This window comes from Tachypleus tridentatus, chromosome 3 (genome assembly GCF_004210375.1).
Source record: "Tachypleus tridentatus isolate NWPU-2018 chromosome 3, ASM421037v1, whole genome shotgun sequence".
Classification (NCBI taxonomy): Eukaryota; Metazoa; Arthropoda; class Merostomata; order Xiphosura; family Limulidae; genus Tachypleus; species Tachypleus tridentatus.
In genome coordinates, this window is record NC_134827.1 from 86,408,223 (window position 1) to 86,427,844 (window position 19,622).

The 19,622-nt window shown below is 30.4% G+C and overlaps 1 protein-coding gene across 5 annotated transcripts; it reads right to left on the reverse strand.

Annotated features, from left to right (window-relative positions):
• Positions 1-1,298: 1,298 nt before the first annotated feature.
• LOC143247401 (ropporin-1-like protein) lies at positions 1,299-17,433 on the reverse strand. 5 transcript variants are annotated; one of them, XM_076495432.1, is made up of 6 exons: positions 17,056-17,412; positions 12,202-12,353; positions 5,749-5,860; positions 4,389-4,562; positions 3,860-4,035; positions 1,299-1,833 (listed from the first exon to the last, which is right to left on the reverse strand). In XM_076495432.1, the coding sequence occupies exons 2-6, from the start codon at positions 12,276-12,278 to the stop codon at positions 1,755-1,757; spliced, it is 618 nt and encodes a 205-aa protein (XP_076351547.1). In that variant the 5' UTR covers positions 12,279-12,353; positions 17,056-17,412; the 3' UTR covers positions 1,299-1,754. The 5 variants fall into 5 exon arrangements, with proteins under 5 accessions (XP_076351547.1, XP_076351545.1, XP_076351544.1 ...); XM_076495430.1 differs by lacking the exon at positions 12,202-12,353 and having other exon boundaries at positions 3,860-4,002; positions 17,056-17,433; XM_076495429.1 differs by lacking the exon at positions 12,202-12,353 and having other exon boundaries at positions 17,056-17,433.
• Positions 17,434-19,622: the final 2,189 nt, after the last annotated feature.

Consider the following 19,622-nt stretch of genomic DNA (forward strand, 5'->3'; position numbering starts at 1 on the left):
TGCTGATTACACCTGCAAACGTATGGGCATATGAAGCAGATTTGTTTGTTTTGAATTTCGTACACAACTACGCAAGGGCTATCTGCACTAGCTGTCCCTAATTTAATAGCCGAAGACTAGAGGAAAGGCAGCTAGTTCATCACAACACACTGCCAACTCTTGGGCTACTCTTTTTCCATTGAATAGTGAGGTTGATCTTCATATTCTAATGCCCACACAGCTAAAAGGGCGAACATGTTTGGTGTGGCTGAGATTCGAATCCGTGACCCACAGATTGCAAGTCAAGCACCCTAACCACCTGGCTATGCTGGTAAAATTGTTAAAAAATTATCAAGTCCACAATCTACATATATAGAGAAAACACCAATCACAACCAAAATTATCAAGTCCACAATCTACATATATAGAGAAAACACCAATCACAACCAAAATTATCAAGTCCACAATCTACATATATAGAGAAAACACCAATCACAACCAAAATTATCAAGTCCACAATCTACATATATAGAGAAAACACCAATCACAACCAAAATTATCAAGTCCACAATCTACATATATAGAGAAAACACCAATCACAACCAAAATTATCAAGTCCACAATCTACATATATAGTGAAAACACCAATCACAACCAAAATTATCAAGTCCACAATCTACATATATAGAGAAAACACCAATCACACCATTTTGATTACAAATTTCAAAGTCATCTCATCTGGATCATTCAATACTGAATTTTTAATTAAAGAAAGTTTATTTTACTATAAATGAACTCCCAACTTTGAATAATAACAGAACTTCACTAAAATTAAGTCTATTATATATAATTATTGTACAATATTGTTGCACATTCCTATCTTTTGGTTATTTAAATATCTTTTGATTTATTTCATCCTTTTATTGTGTGTTTTAATTACTTTTTATGAAATGTTTAAACTTTAATATTTTTGTACCTAATAATATAAACTGTTCAATAGATTTTGCCAAAGATGAAATATGTAGAGATTCTAAAAAGTTCAAGAATTAAACGGGTGTTACTGTACATACACACACATCAAGTGTTCATTGTTGTTACCATAGTTTAGTTGTTTGTCATTAAACATTCTATTTAATAACATAGTTAATTAATGTGTTTGTTTCTATCTTAAACATATAAATATACAAAACTGAATACATTACAGGTAATATTATTTTGGAATTATGTTATGTAACTTACTTTAAAAGTATCTGAGACAATGTTTTAAAAAGGTGAAATATAAAAACTGTGATATTCACCAACAACTAGATGCATTTTCATTTTACTGTTCACAAGTTTATTTGTTTCTCATGAATACAAAACTTTATGAAAATAAAGCATTTTAAAATATCTGAAAGTATGCAACAAACTTATACATTTGAAAGTTACAATTTCATAAGCTGGCATATTATAATATTATGTTCTAATATTGGTGTCACTAAAGGTTTGAACAAAGATGAACCACTAATCTTCTAATTCATAATTCATTTGTGGTTTGGTTTTATATATAAAACTGTCCTGTCACATACAATAGTGTGACTTAACAGTTATCATCTTCAAGTTCTAAATTTTTAATTGGTTGTTCTTAAGAATAATTATTAAAAATCTAGAATTGTATACATCTTGACACCTTTAAACATACTGTATCACTGACATATAATTTCCAATAATAAATTATTTATACAACACTATACAATATGCAGCAAAACTACAAACATTTGAACAAATGTAACAAACTACAATAATACATAATCAAGTGAAGGACAGTCAGACAGCAAGTAGTTTTGTGGATTGATCATGCCATCTTGCTTTTCTCTGAAAATGTAAAGAATAGTAGAATTATGAAAATACATAAACTATGATGAATTCACATATCTATATTGTAAAATCTCAGTACATCTGTCTTCCTTATTCAAAGAGAAACTTAATTTAACCTGCAGTTGCTTTGCTTGGAGACAAGGTTTGAGAGAGGTCCTGTTTAATTATGACTGAAGGTTAAAAAGCTTGATGTTCTTCCCCTCTGTATGATGAGTCCTTTTTAACTGTGACTGAAAATTAAAATCTAGATGTACACACTAGTACATTGCTATGATGGGTCTTTCTAATTGTGACTACAGATTTAAATCTTGATGTTGTTCCAATCTATGATATGTCTTTTTTAACTGACTACAGACTAAAATCTTGATGTTGTTCCAATCTATGATATGTCTTTTTTAACTGACTACTAATTAAAATCTTGATGTTGTTCCAATCAATAATCTGTCTTTTTTAACTGTGACAACTAATTAAAATCTTCTTGTTGTTCCAGTCAATAATCTGTCTTTTTTAACTGTGACTACTAATTAAAATCTTGATGTTGTTCCAATCAATAATCTGTCTTTTTTAACTGTGACTACTAATTAAAATCTTCTTGTTGTTCCAATCAATAATCTGTCTTTTTTAACTGACTACTAATTAAAATCTTCTTGTTGTTCCAATCAATAATCTGTCTTTTTTAACTGACTACTAATTAAAATCTTGATGTTGTTCTAATCCATGATTTTTTTTTCACTGTGACTACAGATTAAATTTTGATGATGTTGTAATCTATGATCTGTCCTTTTTAATTGTGATTGAAAATTAAAATCTTGATGTTGTTTCTCTCTGTAATGGGTCCTTCTTAGTTATGACTAAAGATTAAGATATTGAAATTGCTCCTCTCTTATGAGATGTTATTTTTGACAATAATCAAAGTTTAAAATCTTAATATTGTTCCCTTCTCTCTGTGGTGTTCAACTGTCACTGAAAACTGTTTTTAACAGCTAAGTCATGTCTTTTTATATTTTAGTATACACTATTAGTTAAGGTATATAGTATTTTAACAAAATATCTCCAAACAGTAAGCAGTTGCACTTTCTAAAACTAAACTACAAATAATTAGCAGCTGTCTTAAACTTACAGCAAAAACATATTCATTATTATTGATAACATAATGGCCAAAAACACTTTTACAACAAGTCACAGAATGAAAATGTAAACACTCTCTTGGAGATGATTCAAGTGTTTCATTCCTAAACTACTTTGTAACTTTTCATGTTTTTCTTTGGATAAATATGAATTTCTGATTGCACAAAAGTAAACTAGAGACAATTGTTGTTATATGTAAATAATGTTATATTATTTCCTGCCACAAATACCAGCTGAATTGAGCTTCCAGAAAAATATAATATCCCATTTCATTACTTTATCTGCCAAATATATTATAAACACGTAAATTTTGACAGATAGATCCAGTTATTTAGTCAAATAAACTAGTTATACTCTTGAAACTTCTTAAACAGAAGTTCTAGTACACATTAACTAAATTAATGTGTTAATCAAATCAGTAACATGGTAAGATACAACATTTACAAAGTTAGTAACACAGTGTAGTTAAGACACTATTACAATATTTTCAAAATACTTTTGATTTCTATTTCAATTAATGGACTTAGTCATTTTATATTTTATAAAGTATTAATGCAGTCCACAGAATTAAAAGCAACTTAGTGGTAGAGAAAACATAACACAACAATTTTCTTAAAATGTATATTTTTTCAAATTAGATACCTCCCTTATGAAGTAAACTAGTGAACAAGAAATCTAGAAACTCAATCCAGTATGCAGATAAGTTGTAGAACAAAGTTTCTCGTAAAACATTTACAAATAAAATCATAGTAATATACATACACTCACATATACTGCTCATAATGTATAATATTAATTTATAGTTACATGTAATTATTTGGATTAGATTGGCTTTTCTGAAACATTTTGACTGAAACAGTCCATCAAACTTGTATACAACAAACAATATACTCACGCCTGAATTGACAGAAAATTGATGACACTGTTTATATGTCCTTCAGGAATATCTTCTTTCAGCTTGGTAATGAACTGGTATATCAGAGAAAATGTTGAAAATGGAATTTCTGGTATTTCTTCTGGTGGTTTCTTAGTTACAATCTTGGAGAATAATGTCATTATTTCTTTGATTGTCTGAAACAAAAATGTGTTAATTTCTATGTTGAACTTAATTAAACTATCATTTTAAGAAGTAGCAAAATGTATTTAAAGTGTACCAATTAGATTAATACTAAAACACTTTATTAGCAGATTTGACTAAATTATATAAGAAAATCATTACATATACATACATTTTCTGAACTAAATTGCATAATGGAAATATTTTTAAAAAAGAAGTTTTTAAAATTTGAGATTTTTTATATTTTGCATTAGTTCATAAAAAAAATTGTATTAAAGAAAAATAGTAAATATGAATTGAATTTAAAGTACATTTATTTCACCTAGTAACTTAGTGAAGTTACAAGTAATAAGTTATTGAGACCTACACTTCCAAGTTCTCCACAACCAAGGGCAACAAACTTTAACCAATTAACTGAGAATGATGGCTCTTTTGGGAATCTGCCTAGATTTAACAATTTATTTAGCTTCTCTTCTTTAAGGCCAAAGTTTTCCCATTTGTGTTGAATCTCTTCAATAGTTACTTCCGTCTTGCTACTTAACTTTTGACAAAAAAAATACAAATTAAAAATCATATTAGTATTAATAATTTTAATACAACAATTTATTGTACACAATTCAAAGATATTTACTACAGTTGTCAATGGCTTTTGTAGGTATATAGGTTGCCACTATAAAGTAGCCCATGGGGTCTGTACTGCATGAAAGGTTGAAAGTATTTTAAACTTATCACATAAAATGGTGAAAAAAAAATCCACAGAAAAACGTAAACATTAAGTCAACTTAATATAACATAAGTTTTAGAAAATTGATGCAGTCATAATTACCCACGTCAGATATAAGACAGTCTTCATCTAACAACAACAGAAAAACCTTCATTGATATAATACATACGATAATTTTATATATACATAGATAGTTCCTTTGAACAGATTTATAAAAATAATAAAATAGTTTTGTTTTTGCAAAATGTTATGAAAGTAAACTGAAATCAAATTTTTCTTCTATTCTGCTTATCACTTCTATATTATAAAATATTAAGCACGAGATATTTTGTACAGAAGTGGCTGAAATTACATATGAACCACATTATTCATGTACCTGAAAACACAGTATAGAACTATCTTCCAATAAACGTTAGTGACAGTACAAAATATAAACATAAAACATAAACATGGTTACCAGAGACTCCAACATCCCACATTTTGCTGCCCATATAACTGCCTGAATAATTAAATAGACAGATCAGCTACTGAACAAATATACTCAGCTTACACTAGTAACTCATTTTCAAATATGCTCTTCAGCCCTGTATTTTTGAAGCAAAGACTTCTTTTGACAAGTATTATAAATGGGTTCTATTACTTTCTCAAATTATAACGTAAAACTTTTGATGTTGTCTGAATAGTTTTTCTGGCATGAATGCTTTACAGCTATTCTATAACGTGAACAAAATACTTGTTATTCAATCTCCTATAAATTACCCAATAATAATTATCTCAGACTTGAAAGAAAAAATAACAATTCGATAAAATATATAGTTTCATCCTTTTTGCTTCATTCAAGCAGATTAAACTAAATTTATCTAATTAACATGCTTGACAGTGTTACACAGGTAAATAAATACTGCACTAATATTTATGCTACTCCTAAACTGATATACAACAGTATATACTACTACTAAAATATTATTATGTAATGTGTATTCATAGTTGCTATATAACAAACCTGATGATGTAAAGCTTTTAGTATTTCAAAAGTAAGACCACTTGACTCATCAAACAATTCTAGTCGATTTTTTACAGGTGGTTCTTCTCCATTTGCTAATGCACGAAAATACCTACAAAGAAATGAAACTGTAAAAAATTCTACTTTGGATGAAGATCTGTCCTCTTGAACAAGTTCTGACATTTCACTCTAGAATATAGTAAAAAGAACAGACAAACTTGTAAATTTATATTTTCTTATATTTGGATAGAGAGGCAAGAAATAAATGTACCTTCATAGTATGAAGAATAGACCTTATTATTTAAATAAATGCCAAAACTTTTATGATCAAAATTTAGAAATTAAAATTAATTTTGTCAAGACAGTGTCCAGAATTAACTGTTGGATAAACTTATTATTAGGTGACTAGGGCTAAATGCTAGGCTTAGGTTAGTATATAAGGATGAGCAGATAAGTTGAATGGACTTGTAGGATCAGTTCAATGGAAGAAAGGAGCTTTTTTAGAATTGATGGTTTATGTTTAAATGGGTAAGGACTAGCTTGTTTGCTAGGGCTAATAACTCGACTGTAAGGGAAGTTTTTAAACTAGGACTAGACAGTGGTGAAGACCAGGATAATCTAAATGCAAAAAAGAATAAGAGGAAAAGTTTAAAACAGGAAATGAGTGTAGAAGTAGTCATAGAGGCAGGCCTAATTGTTACTATTGTAATGTTAGAAGTATAAAAATAAAATAGGTAAGTATAAAGTATTGGTGGCAATGGAGGATTTTGATATAATAGGAATAAATGAAACATGATTAAACATAGATTTTTATGATAGAAATTTATTTGAAATACAAAGTTACAGGATATTAAAGAGAGGAGGTGGAATGGTTTACATGTAAAATGTGAGTGACATCCTGTTGAAGTTGAAGACATCAAAGATAATAGTGAGTTAATAATAGCTTTTAGTGTGAACCTGTTACAGAACACTAAATGATTTTGATGAAATTAGCAAGTAGGTTTACAATGTGATTAATATTTCAGCTATTAATGAAGTCATAGTTATGGGTCATATTAATTTCTAACATACAGACTGGGAAATGCTTAAAGTCATGCTGTGAGGGAGAAAATTGTTTGGATAATGATCAAGATGGCTTTTTTTCACCAATTAGTCAAGGAATCTACTAGAAACAATGCTAGTTTATATTTATTGTTAACTTCAAACATAGAAATGATACAGAGGGTGGAAATCTGTGAACATCTGTGTGCAAGTGATATTTGCTCTAGTAGGTTCTATGTCTTGCTCCATATGGAGAGAAGAAATAATGATATTTTGATTACAAATTCCAAAAAAGCAAGTTTTAAATGGATGCAACAAGAATTATTTGTTGTGAATTAAGCAGCTGAGATATTTGGGGACATTGACAAGATGTGGAAATATTTTAATTATTTAAAGTAAACATATTCCTTACAGAAAGAAAATGGTAGCTGCAAGTAAAAAACCACAAAGAGTATAAGAGATTAAATTAGAGAAAAGCATTTCAAGTTTAAAAAATTTAAACTTACTAGTATGATTGGAGACTTAGAAGATTATAAAAGATAACAAATGTTGGTGAAAGAGAATACTATGGCATTAAAAGGATGTATGAAAAACAGGTTGGCTAAATATGTAAAAATTAACAGTTAAGATTTGTATAAATACATCAAGGGTTAAATAAAATATTAGAAAGTGGATAGGACTTTTGAGAGATGACAAAAAAAGGGTTATATCTGATTATTATGAGATAGCTGGGTTACTAAATGTTGCTTTTCCTTCAGTTTTATTAATAAAGATTTAAGCAGTATTCCACATTTTGAACAGTCAATAGATGAAAGTAAGATCAAACAACATGACTGCATTAATTCTGAGCTTGTTGAGAAACATTTGGGAAATTTAGAGTGATAAGGCCACTGGGCCTCACAATATTATTTCTCCAAAGGTTTTGTAGGAGGCTAAGGATTGGATATTTCAGCCACCTACAACTACTTTTTGTATGTCCATGAATAGTCAGTTGATATCAGGGGATTGGAAGTTAGCTAATGTAACCACTCTTTTCAAGGGAGATGATAAAAATTATCTCAATAATTATCGGTCCATTAGTCTTACAGGAGTTGTGAGAAGTTTTGAAAAGTCTGATAAAAGATTCTTTTTAATGCTGTTGAGCAAAGTTTATAATTTTATTATTCAATAATCAACATGGTTTGACAAAGGGAAAATCTTGCTTTACAAATCTTTTGATATTCTTTGAGTAGATTTGGTGAAGTTGCATTTTAAAAAGCATTTGACAATGTGCCACATAAAAGGCTTGTCAAAAAAGTATCATTATAGGTGGGGGAAAGAAGTTAGCAAATTGGATAGAAGAGTGGCTGGATATTTAAAAAATATATTTATTAATAGTTTTAGCTTATTAAGAAAATGGGACAGCCAAGATAGACCAACAAGTCCCACATTGTATCAAAGTATTATGCATGTTATTATAAGGTAGATGAAGATGCCCCCCCCCATGTTCTACTATGGGAGCAGGGAAAAGAAAAAGCTTGAAACCAGAATTACTGAGAAGGGGGTATTTACCATTCTCAACTGTAAGAACATGAAGGAGGGTTTCTAGCCTTACCTTCTTCTCAACTGAGGGGAATGTAATGATGTGGTCTCTACACTCATGGTCCACCACCCCAGTGATTAGAAAATGTAAAAGTGCCAAGGACTCTTAAGCTTCACTCAAGGAAGTAGGGAGTCCTAAGAAATGTCATACCAGAGAAAGTGCAATGGGTAGCCCATTCTGAAAAGCAGAGTGCTCCCAACTTATTCAATCAAAAGAGCAGTAGAGATGGGCAACAATTCCTTTCTGCTTTACCTACAGTAGTCCATGAGTAATGGTGTGCTATGTACATATCAGAATGCTACATATTAATAAATGAAGACATATTGGTGCAGGTTTAGAGGGAAGCACACTTGACCAGGCAACACTTACCATTGAACGAGATCCAAATATATTCCAAAAAAAAAAAGACCCTGGAAAAAAACATAACAAAAAAAACAACACTTAACTACGTCAGAGTTGAATTGGTATATTTAGAATCACCACAGGAGGAAGACAATATATACCAAAGAAGAATATAACTGGATGCTATAAAGAATGAATGACTAAAGGAAGTAGTAGTCCACATTCTCCCCACACACCTAGGCTTGAATCTTTGTGGCAAACACCACCAACCTGCAAACTTGATTAACAGGTGTGTGTTACCTTTGATTTCAGAAACCATAGTGGTAATCACAGTAAGCCATGAATTCAGAACTCTTAATACATTGAAAGATAATAGTAATGAAAAGCAGTAACACACCCAAATACAAGAAATTGCAGAGTATAATTATTCATAAAGATAAAGGTGAACAAAATACGAAATGGTGGGAAAAGTGAAAGCAAGTGAGAAACATGTCTAATTCATATTATACCAATATAGAAGATGTGGTTCATATAAAGTAGTACAGAGTGATCCAGCTGCTCTATGGTAATGTATTCTGTTCCTATTGGTCAAGAGTTGTCACATTCATAGAGCATGAGAAATAAGCAGCTTGAATTTATGGAGTATAAAGGTTATGCAATAAGTAATAAAAAGTTATTTTCAATGCATTATAGGCCAGTGGAAGATCAATAAAAGCTATCGAGTGAGAAGATGTGTGTATTGGATCAGAAAGTAGAATTATTAACTGGTTAGAAAGCCAGTTGGCTTCTTGAAATTATTATTGATCCTCTATGTCATCTAAATTATACATAAAAAACCTGGATATAAATCCAAAATAAACCTTAGAGTTCTAGGACATAATTTTAAGATCAGGTTAATTAAAAGTAGCATGAAAACCATGAAAAGAAATTAAATGGATTTAAAAACAGTTTGCAGTTGAAAGAAGAACCTTGAAAACAAATAACATAATTTCATGAGGTTTTTGATGATATATACATATAAATATTTCTTGATAAATTAAGTTTCGGACAAGAAAGTTGTTTCAGAGTTTAATATTAGATACACTGACCAAGATGGTTGATCATCTTTAAAAAAACAAGGTGAAACAACCTACAAGTTTTTTTAACTGAACACTAACAAAATATATGATGAAAAGACTTCTTGTTAGAATTATATTACAGATTTTCTTTCCTTTTCATAAAAGTATAAATTTGAAAATATAATCTGGGAGTCTTATTATAGTGTTTATATCACACATTAAGATTTCAGAAATTATATTCCAGTCTGTCCAGACGTACACAGGTTCACAGTTTATCAATAAATCAGTGAGGGAGGGTTTGAAAAATCCTGTATAAAAGTAAACTAAACTAAGACTTCATCATCATTCTGCCATATGTTTTTAAAGGTCTTGTAGGATCCTTATTATTAACTTATACAGCCATGATCCATAATTTAGGTTCCACAAAGATTTTTTGTTCTTTTTTTAATTTTTGTACAAAGCTACACAAGTGCTATCTGCATTAGCTGTCCATAATTAAGCAGTGTAAAATTACAGGGAAAACAGTTAGTCATCACCCACTGCCAACTCTTGGGCTACCCTTTTACTAATGAACTGTGGGGCTAACCATGGCTGAAAGGACAAGCATGTTTAGTGTGACGGGAATTCTACCTTGCAACCCTCAGATTAAGAGTGGAGTGCCCTAACCACCTGGCCATGCTGGGCCCAAAGGTTTTGTGTAGTATTATCATTGATAATTTTTTATTTTGCACCTAGGTATAGTTCCAAAGTATAAATAAATTTTTCATGAATAACATATCTTTCATTAAAGACAGTAATATTCATTTTCTTAGTTAACCATCAAAGTAAATTAAAAGTAGATGAAAACTATGACAAAAACTCAATGAAGCAGATTTCTGCAATGATTTCAGAAATAAAAGTGTTAATGGGAGTCATCAGTTAGTGATATAGTTTTTCACAGTTTGTTTCATAACTTTGGGGTTTTTACTTTAGCAGAGAATAAATATCTCTGTTATTACTATAATATGATGTTATTAATTACATCCTCTATTTTTTAATTATTTATTTTTATTGTTTCTTCTTTTTTCTCTCCTGTTCAGTTATTAAAGAATATCCCAACTGACAAGACACTATCTCAAGTATGAATAATGTTTCCTAAGCCAATTCATGTAATGATCCATTCATAACTTAAGAAAATTAACAGTTCCAAAAGATAAATATTAAAGTGCATACTTTGAGGTCATTTATTAAGTAGGTCAATATTTTGTATAGGACTGCAAAAAAATGATATTTTAGAAAAGAAGTCATATCTTGACAAATCACCTACAACAAGAGCATAGCCAGAGTGAAAAGAAACATGGTTCACCATTAGTTATTTCCATATTTATTTACTTGGTTCTTAGTAGGTTCAAATAATCATTTCATTCCTGTTGTTTGTTCTTCTTACTAGCAATTTTATTCTGTTTATATTCATTACAGTACTTTCTTTTAAATAACAGAAAAACTTAGTATATACTTTTTGCCTGTACCTAGGCAAAGCTATAATAAGGCATGCAACAATGTATGCTTGTCACAAACATACATGCATTATTCTCTTTTTAATAGAAATTAACAAAAATCACTTATCCATAGAGCATACTTTTAAATAATGTGTAAGTAAATGCTTTTTTTTTTTATACCAACAGTACAGCCATCTACCAACACATGATTAATTTGTTTTACAATGTTGTATTGTACCAAATATGTCGAACTATAGCTAGAAATTTTTTTCTCTATATAAAATGTAAATACCCAGATTTCATGAACCTAACTTGTATATAACTATAACTCTCAAGTAATACCAACACCCTACTAGCTCTGATTTACACCAAACTGAGTAGTTAGTACATAGGGTTAGTGAAAGAAAAAAGCAAACTAAAGTAAATGTAATTTAGCCTAACTGGGTCACAGTTAAACATTACAGATATATATCAAACTTTTCAATTTTTAATCATCTATTTGTGCTAGACTCAAATTAGCTACCTTATTGGAAATAGTATAAGGAATCCAAAAATGATATAAAATGCCTTTAAAAAGCAAAAAAAAGATAAATTATCTCTTCGTTATTTCTTTTAAACTGTGATCTTAGAGTAAAATGGTAAAAGTTAACATATTAAAATACTTCCATGGAAAGATCAATAGGTTAATGTATCTGTTTGTTAGGTACAAAGTTACTGGTAGGTAATATGACACAATTCTTGTTTATAGTGAAAAAAACTTGAACTCAATTTTTCACTTCCATTTCAGAGGATATAAGTAGAAATTCACAAAAACAGTGACAACTTTTCTTCAGCATAAAACTATCACTATGCCACTTTCTCTTGGTCTTTTTCAGATCTTGTAGCTACTTATGAAAGATGATGACTATTTTAACAATAAATTCTGAGTATGTTCTTAACAGATGTCCAGTACTTGATATCCTTGTCTGGTGCATATGATACAAAAAATGAAACCTCCTTTCTTGGAGAAAACTGTATCTTCCTCCTCATCTTTGGATTTTGCCACCCCAAGAGACTCTCACAGTTTCTGTTGCATTGATGGAAGGGGATAACTTAAAGCTGCTTCTAGAAAATGAAAGTAAATTTATATAGGCAATGTGTGCCCTTAAATAATTAGCACTGACTTAAATCTTTGCTCTAAGTTTTCAACAGTTATGTTTATCTCTTGTTTAAATACAGAAATTAAGGTTATCCTGAGAAGGCAATTTCTCTGAATAAAACCATATCCTTGGTGGTAAAAAATGAGGTATAGAATATCAGAAACTCATTTTTGCCACCTTCTTCTTGACTTACCCTAATACCATCACAAGAGTCTTTACCATATGAAGTTTATAAAAAAAAATATTAAATTCTCAATCCAAGTTAAAACTTTGAAGTCAATTTTACTGTTGCAGAGATTGATAAAACTGTACTACCTATTCAACTGTTCACACAAACAACACAAAAGTAACAACTCTTCCTCAGATATAGAGCAGTTGTTCCTTGAGGTAGCAAAGGAGTTTAGACTGAAAGGAGCAGACAGTGTCCCTTGATTATGAAAAAAAAATTGATGCTCAAGGTTTTCCTTCTCTGAGCAACGGTAAAAACAAAGAAAGAAGTAAAGTTTGAGAAGAAAACTTAAACATAATATTGGACCATCAAAAATAACTCTTTGACAAATCCCTCAAGATATTGACTTCATCTGCATTCGTTTTTCTTTTTAGAGATTATTGACAACTGGATTGAGACTTTCTAGGAGAATATGTTCTGTTAGTTCAACTATCTTGATAACAAGTTTATTTGATTCTACCTTATCCAGTCAACAAAATATTGGCTTGTGGACACCCACTGTTTGTGGTGTACCTTATCATGGAGGTTAGCATGCTAAAATGTCAAACCCTCTGGCTTCCTGGCCATCTAATTCCAGACTACACACAGTATTTCTCATTAATTCTTTCTGTGATACTTGATATTTCAATGGGAGAAGATATCACCAACTGTGGTTTCTAGTGATAGGCTCAAATATATACAATGTATGCATCTTTTGCACCCAAAGAAATGTGTCAATACAGTCCCAGTGTTAAAAATATAAAAAAACAACAGTACAGTTCTTTTAGGTAAAGATATGTTAGTCTTCTGTTTACAGTCTTTCTTCCCTCCCTCAACATGCTTAATGCCCTTACATTATTTTCTCATGAATGTCTTCTAGTTGTAGTAATCACTTGTATGAGATCACAGAAAAACTTCTATTAGTTTAGCACTCTAAACTTTTTTCTATAGATGCTTTAGAGGTAGCTTAAGAACTGTAACATTCTGAAAAAGTTATTATAATACATAACTCTATGTCAGCTGAGTGTGGTCTATAAACATGTTTTTGTCACACTACTTTACCACAAGAACTGTTGGTTATTTATAACAAGTTTTTACTGGACCTATAGATGTTTCCTAAAAAACAATATAATGGCATCTCTATCACACACCTTGTATAATGCATACTATACTACCAACAAGACATTTTGCTTAACACCAGAGCTCAACAAGTTGTTGAGCATATAAAATTCCTCCATAATGTTATTTATACTAGTGATTATGTTGGTCAAGAATATTCAGATATTATATTCTTTTTATTGGAAACCTTTAAAAGTGAGATCAGTTACATTGTTTTTTTAACTCACATCAGCATGTCTTGTTTCACTAAAAGTGTCACAGTATTTCAAAAATGTAAGCAACTGTGGCTTAGGGAAGTCAAACAAAAGTTTATTATTGAAACTTGTGAGTTTTATGGTGTTGCATTACATACTTTAGATTGTATTATACAAAAAAACATTTCCTATTTGCTTGTGTTATACTAAGTTAATATATTCAAATATTGTAATATAACTCTTGTAAGTAATAATAATTTAAATTGATGATTTCTGGTGTTTTCCTGAAAAATCTTGCAATGCAGTCCAAAGTCCTTTCTTAAATGCATGAACAGAGGAAAGAAACTGTTAATACATGAAAAATGTCAAGCTTAAAAATGTAAAAATTACAAACAAAAGCAAAGTAAGCTACCATTATGGGCAATACAGACCACTGGTTCCCAACTTTTTCCCCTGTGTACCCTCAGACCTTTGAGCCAGTAGCATATAACTTGTTAAAAAAAAACAACTTAAGAGAGGTTTGCATTAATAGAAGTCATTCAAAGATGAGTCTACAATACATGAATATTGAGTGCTTGCATTTTTTTTAAAGGTTCTTGTTGACCCTTGGTAATACGAGTACCACAATCTTTAGAATCACTAACAAAGACAATTAAATCTTATGAACTCAAAACATTAAAAACCTCATGCTTACTTAACTGAAAAAAAAAATGTTAAGAACAAAACAGGTTCTTCAAACAGTTCCTATGGAAATCATATTATGTAGGAAAATAACATGGTTCAAGATTTAAACAAACACCTTACAAGTATTTTTAATAATAGAGGAAGAAGAAAATCTTAACTTGGTCAATTCACTTACTTGTTAGCAACAAATTTCTTTAAATACTATTGTTATCAAAGGACAAGCTTTTCTGGATATTTATCACCCTAAGGATTTTAATCTTAAAGATTTAAAAGTATATTGTAGTTATGACAACAACTTTAAGTATTATCTTTCAAAATATGTCTTGTAATGGGGAAATTTGAAGTGAAGGCACCTTTGCTGATATTGTGTTTCTGGACTTCCTTGATCCAGACCTTTAATAAAATGAGATAAGAACTCATGTGGTTGAAAAGATATTGCTACCAAATTGATTTTGTAACAACAAGCATATGAAGTTTATAAAGGAGTATTTCTAATAAGGAAAGTAGAAGCAGTGGGGTATGTCAGACTAGTCTGAAGCCTTTAATTTATATATTCACAGAGCTTTTTTAGGAAATACCTTCTCTACTCCAGCAGCCAGTAAAAAATAATTAAGACAGTTAAGTAAAGATTTACCAAGTTGGATGAATAAAGATTTTGTTGATTTTTACACCCCTTTAAACACTACTCTAAATAACATTTCTGAAACCTGCATTTTCTTGATATCTGTAACTTTACCTGATGGGTATCAGTATACCTAAACAACATAGAGACTGGGTAAATACAGGAAATAAGGTTAAATACTACTAAGTGGAAAGTGATCCATTTGAGTTATGGAAATTTACAAGACATACATGTACTACTTGTGTAAGACAAACACTAAAGTTGTTACAACAGATTGGTCTAAGTGTGACACGTTTTGACAGATAATCTTTTAGCTGCAGTGAAGAAGGGCAAAGTCTTAATTCCATTATTACATAACCAACATCAAAATTTTTTTTAAAATACCTAAAAAGACAACTGAGACTTTTTTACCTATTTGTTTCTAGAATGTAGAACAAGTATGACTTAATTCAGTTTTTTAAAACTGTTAAAAATTCAAGTAATTTGCCTTTGGCTGATTTTAGTGGTGAAACTGAAAGATAGGAATATAACATTAAAAAAATTAGGGTAATAAGTTTAGGCTTTTGAAGCTTAGATCCAGACATTTGTCAGTAGAAGTTTCTCTGTTAATTATAAAGTTTTGGAATGATATGGCTAATAATGAAATATGTGCTATTACTTAAGACATATGTTACACTTTGATTGGTTATGTTGTTCAATGAGGGAGTGAGTTGAATTAGGTATCTTTCTATCACTTTTCTTACATTTAGTTTTATTTTCTTTTTCTTATAAATACATTTTGTTCAGTTACTCAACTGGTTTTGATGGGGAAAATTGATAATGTGAAATTATATCAAAACTTTAGAAACTATACAAAGGAACTGACTAACTACTATCATTTACATTTTTGACCCTTAGTTCTATGTTAATATCACTGATGTTTTGCCACAACTAAAAATCAGTAATTTTCATTTTCATTGAATATAGTACTGTAAAAGGTTAGTGTTCAACTTGTAAAAAACAAAAAATTTGAATATTTATCAAAAATGTCATTAGCTACAGTAGAACCCTTTAGATTAAAGAAAACTTGTGACTAGAACTTTACAGTTAGTGAAATTTACTAATGGTTTAATCACTGAGGTAATTAAACCCATGTGGAAGGGTAGGTATCAAAGATGCATGACACTTTACAGTGTCATTCAACATGGTATTATGTATTTGATATCAGATTTATCAACTGTTCATTTTACCCTTCACTGCTGATTGGACAATAGCTTGTGGTAAAGGAGAGTAGATACCAGATACAATATACAGTGATATTGAAAAACTGTATATATGCATTTCAGAAGTTCTAGAAGTTATGCAATGACAATATGTGCAGTATAAAACAGAAAAAGAGAAAAAGGTATTTTATTCTTTACATGACAATTACCTTGTACTCTGACTTTTCAAAATTTAAGTCAGGTTTATGTTATCAATTCACAAACATATCTTGAATACAAATACTTTTGTAACACCCCTGATTTGTTTTTTGTACATTAACCTTGTATATTTAACTAAACGCTTACCATATTTTTCAGATACACATAGCAAATATGGAAATACAATCAAAATTATTTCTATAATATAGTCAATCCAACCCTGTACATGTTTGGTTACTTGATTACATTCAACTAACTGATTACGAAAAAATGAGACTTGGACAATCAAAAACAGTAATAAACAAAAACACTAATTTCAATTAGTTGATTATTTTAGTTTGACTTTCCTTGTCTCATCAAAAACTAGTTGTTTTTTCCAATTTCTACTAAATAATTAATTACCTTAAATTTGTAAAAAAGAAAAAAAAAAGTTTACTCACGCAGCAGACCACTGTAGTATGTCTTTCGGTTGTGTGCGTATGGCATCTTTCGTATATTTTTTAAGCAACTGCGGAAGTTCATTTGGAATCCGTATTTGTTCAGGCGAATATAAAGATTCCCCAACCCCACCCATACGACTAGCAGACCTACTACTACTACTACTGGACATACTATCCTTAGACATTACATCTCTTTATCAGTTAATCTAATTTACACAACATTAAACTTTAGTGCAAATCGTTATATTTACTTTTGATATCAAACAAAGAGCTTAAAACTAGAAATATATATTAATAATTTATTATAATATAATTCCAAGTACAAGTTTTACCCAAATAAATGACACTTGTATCAAAAATTACCATTAAATTGTCATAGTAACAGCGTAGCGCCGTCTCGAAACAATATATATTCTATAAATAATTTTGGAGGAACTTCAAAAAATATTTGCTTACTGTACGTAGTTTTCAGTTATCAATCTATTTGAGCATCGTGACTGAATAGAAATAATGTGACAATAATAAAATAGTTGGATTTGTAACATACATACTTGCTACTTAGCCAATCAGAGGTGGATTGTCAATTAAAAACCAAAGTGTGAACATGTGACCAGTAAAATGGCTAGTACATAATAGAGTTCTGGTTTTATTGGACTGTTCCTGCCTGTTTTTAGTAGAATGGAAATATATTTTGATATCTATATTTCGTTTGTTTGTTTGCTTTTAGTTAAAGACAAAGCAGATATACCGCTGTTCCATTGGGGGCGATTTCTATATTGTACAATGTTAAACAAACATATGCTTGCAAGTTACAATGTCAACTATTAAATATGAAGTAGGAGGGAAATTAGGCTACCTGTACGGATTATCTATTTACCATACATGTACATGTCAAGCACATATTTAATTAAAAGTTAATTGGTAGTATATGTTAATAAATTTGATATTAAGACGCTTGTTTGTTTGTTTGTTTTTGAATTTTGCACAAAGCTACACGAGGGCTCTTTGCGCTAGCCGTCCCTAATTTAGCAGTTATAAAAGAAAGAAGATAGATCTCAAATATTATTTGGGGTACACTCTTAAATAGGCAGCTGCTGTCCATTTTACCTTTGTTCGATGCTATATCATATTTCAAGTAGATCTTCTGTAATATTGTAGTTTGGGGGATTATTATAATTTAAAAACAGTGTTTTACACTATATTTTTAATTTGAATATTTTGTTTGTTAAATGGAATTTTAACATGATGTAATATTGATATGTGACATCTAGAAAATTAGTATACATTCTATTTTATTATATAACCAAAGAAATAAATAATACAGGCTAAATATACAATACAATAAAATAAACCATTAACTCACAGCATCAAAAACAGAACCAAACATTCGTGCACCTGGTTATATACAGGTTGACTAGATGTATAGCAAAATAAAAAAATACAATAATAATAATGTGTGTGTGTGTGTGTGGTTTTTATAACAAAGACACATTGGGCTATTTGCTGAGTCCACCGAGAGGAATAGAACCCCTGATTATAATGTTGTAAATCCGTAGACTTACCGTTATACCAGCGGGGGACAATAATAATGTAAAATGCACAAAAACCGATAAGTAAATTTACATATTAAAATGTATCATAAACACTTAAACAGATAAATACAGAAATAATATGCAAAATATATGCAGTTACCCAGAACTGGAATGAGGCTATACAAGTGGTGCATCTCCTCCCAGAGCTTCGATGAATCCAAAGTCTACCCATAGTTAATTCTCCTCCTCGTTGTATAGAGTCTTTGGAACTGATTTTGGAGCTGATTTGTGAACGCCATTGTGGAATGGAGTTGCCATTACTTTATTTTGCAACTAGACTGTTTTCTTAACACCCTGCCCCATCCCCATTACTGTTATTACAATAATTAGTAAGAAGCATAATAAGCAATACTCACTTATCACCGCTAGGGGTATTTCCTGCTGCTTTCGTTAGTACTCAACAACTCCTGCACATTTTCTCTTCCCTACCTGATAGCGAATTTTCATCAGCTTAAAGCGGAAAAGTTTTAGTCCACCGAGTCATGGGACCGACTCTACATTATGACATTGTGTAATTTTATAAACTTTATATATTTGTAAAGTAAGCTTATAAAAAAAACTGGCTCTACATAATTATAATGTTGAAATATGAAAGAGCATTTAGTACTGATTTAATATGGGATAGGTAATTTTGTATTGACATAAAATATGTTCCTTCTTATACAGGACTGTTAGTAAAACTATTGTCAAGATATAGACCCCCCACCTCGATTCCATTGACTAGGCAGCAGTCAGCGTTGATGCCTCCTAATACATGGTGAACCACATTCTTGGCAATATTTTGTCTGGATTACTGTAAAAGTCATTCTTGCAATGGTGGTATTGGGTCTTGACGTTAGAACTCTGGAGACAGTAGCCATCATTCAGGAACCCTTTCCAGTTCAACTATTTCAGAGTATGGTCGACCCTTGATCCCTTTTTAGAGTTAGGGATTTAATGTTCTTGTCAGGGATGCGAACATGCTTGACACCATCA

What these genes read in the sequence shown, in the direction of transcription:
- LOC143247401 (XM_076495429.1), bottom strand. Translation starts at nt 17,240, where the DNA reads ATGTCTAAGGATAGTATGTCCAGTAGTAGTAGTAGTAGGTCTGCTAGT. An exon ending in ATACTACAGTGGTCTGCTGC is followed by an intron (nt 5,861 to 17,055) that starts GTGAGTAAACTT and finishes ATTTCTTTGTAG; the next exon opens with GTATTTTCGTGCATTAGCAA. An exon ending in GTTGTGGAGAACTTGGAAGT is followed by an intron (nt 4,036 to 4,388) that starts GTAGGTCTCAAT and finishes TTTTTGTTTCAG; the next exon opens with ACAATCAAAGAAATAATGAC.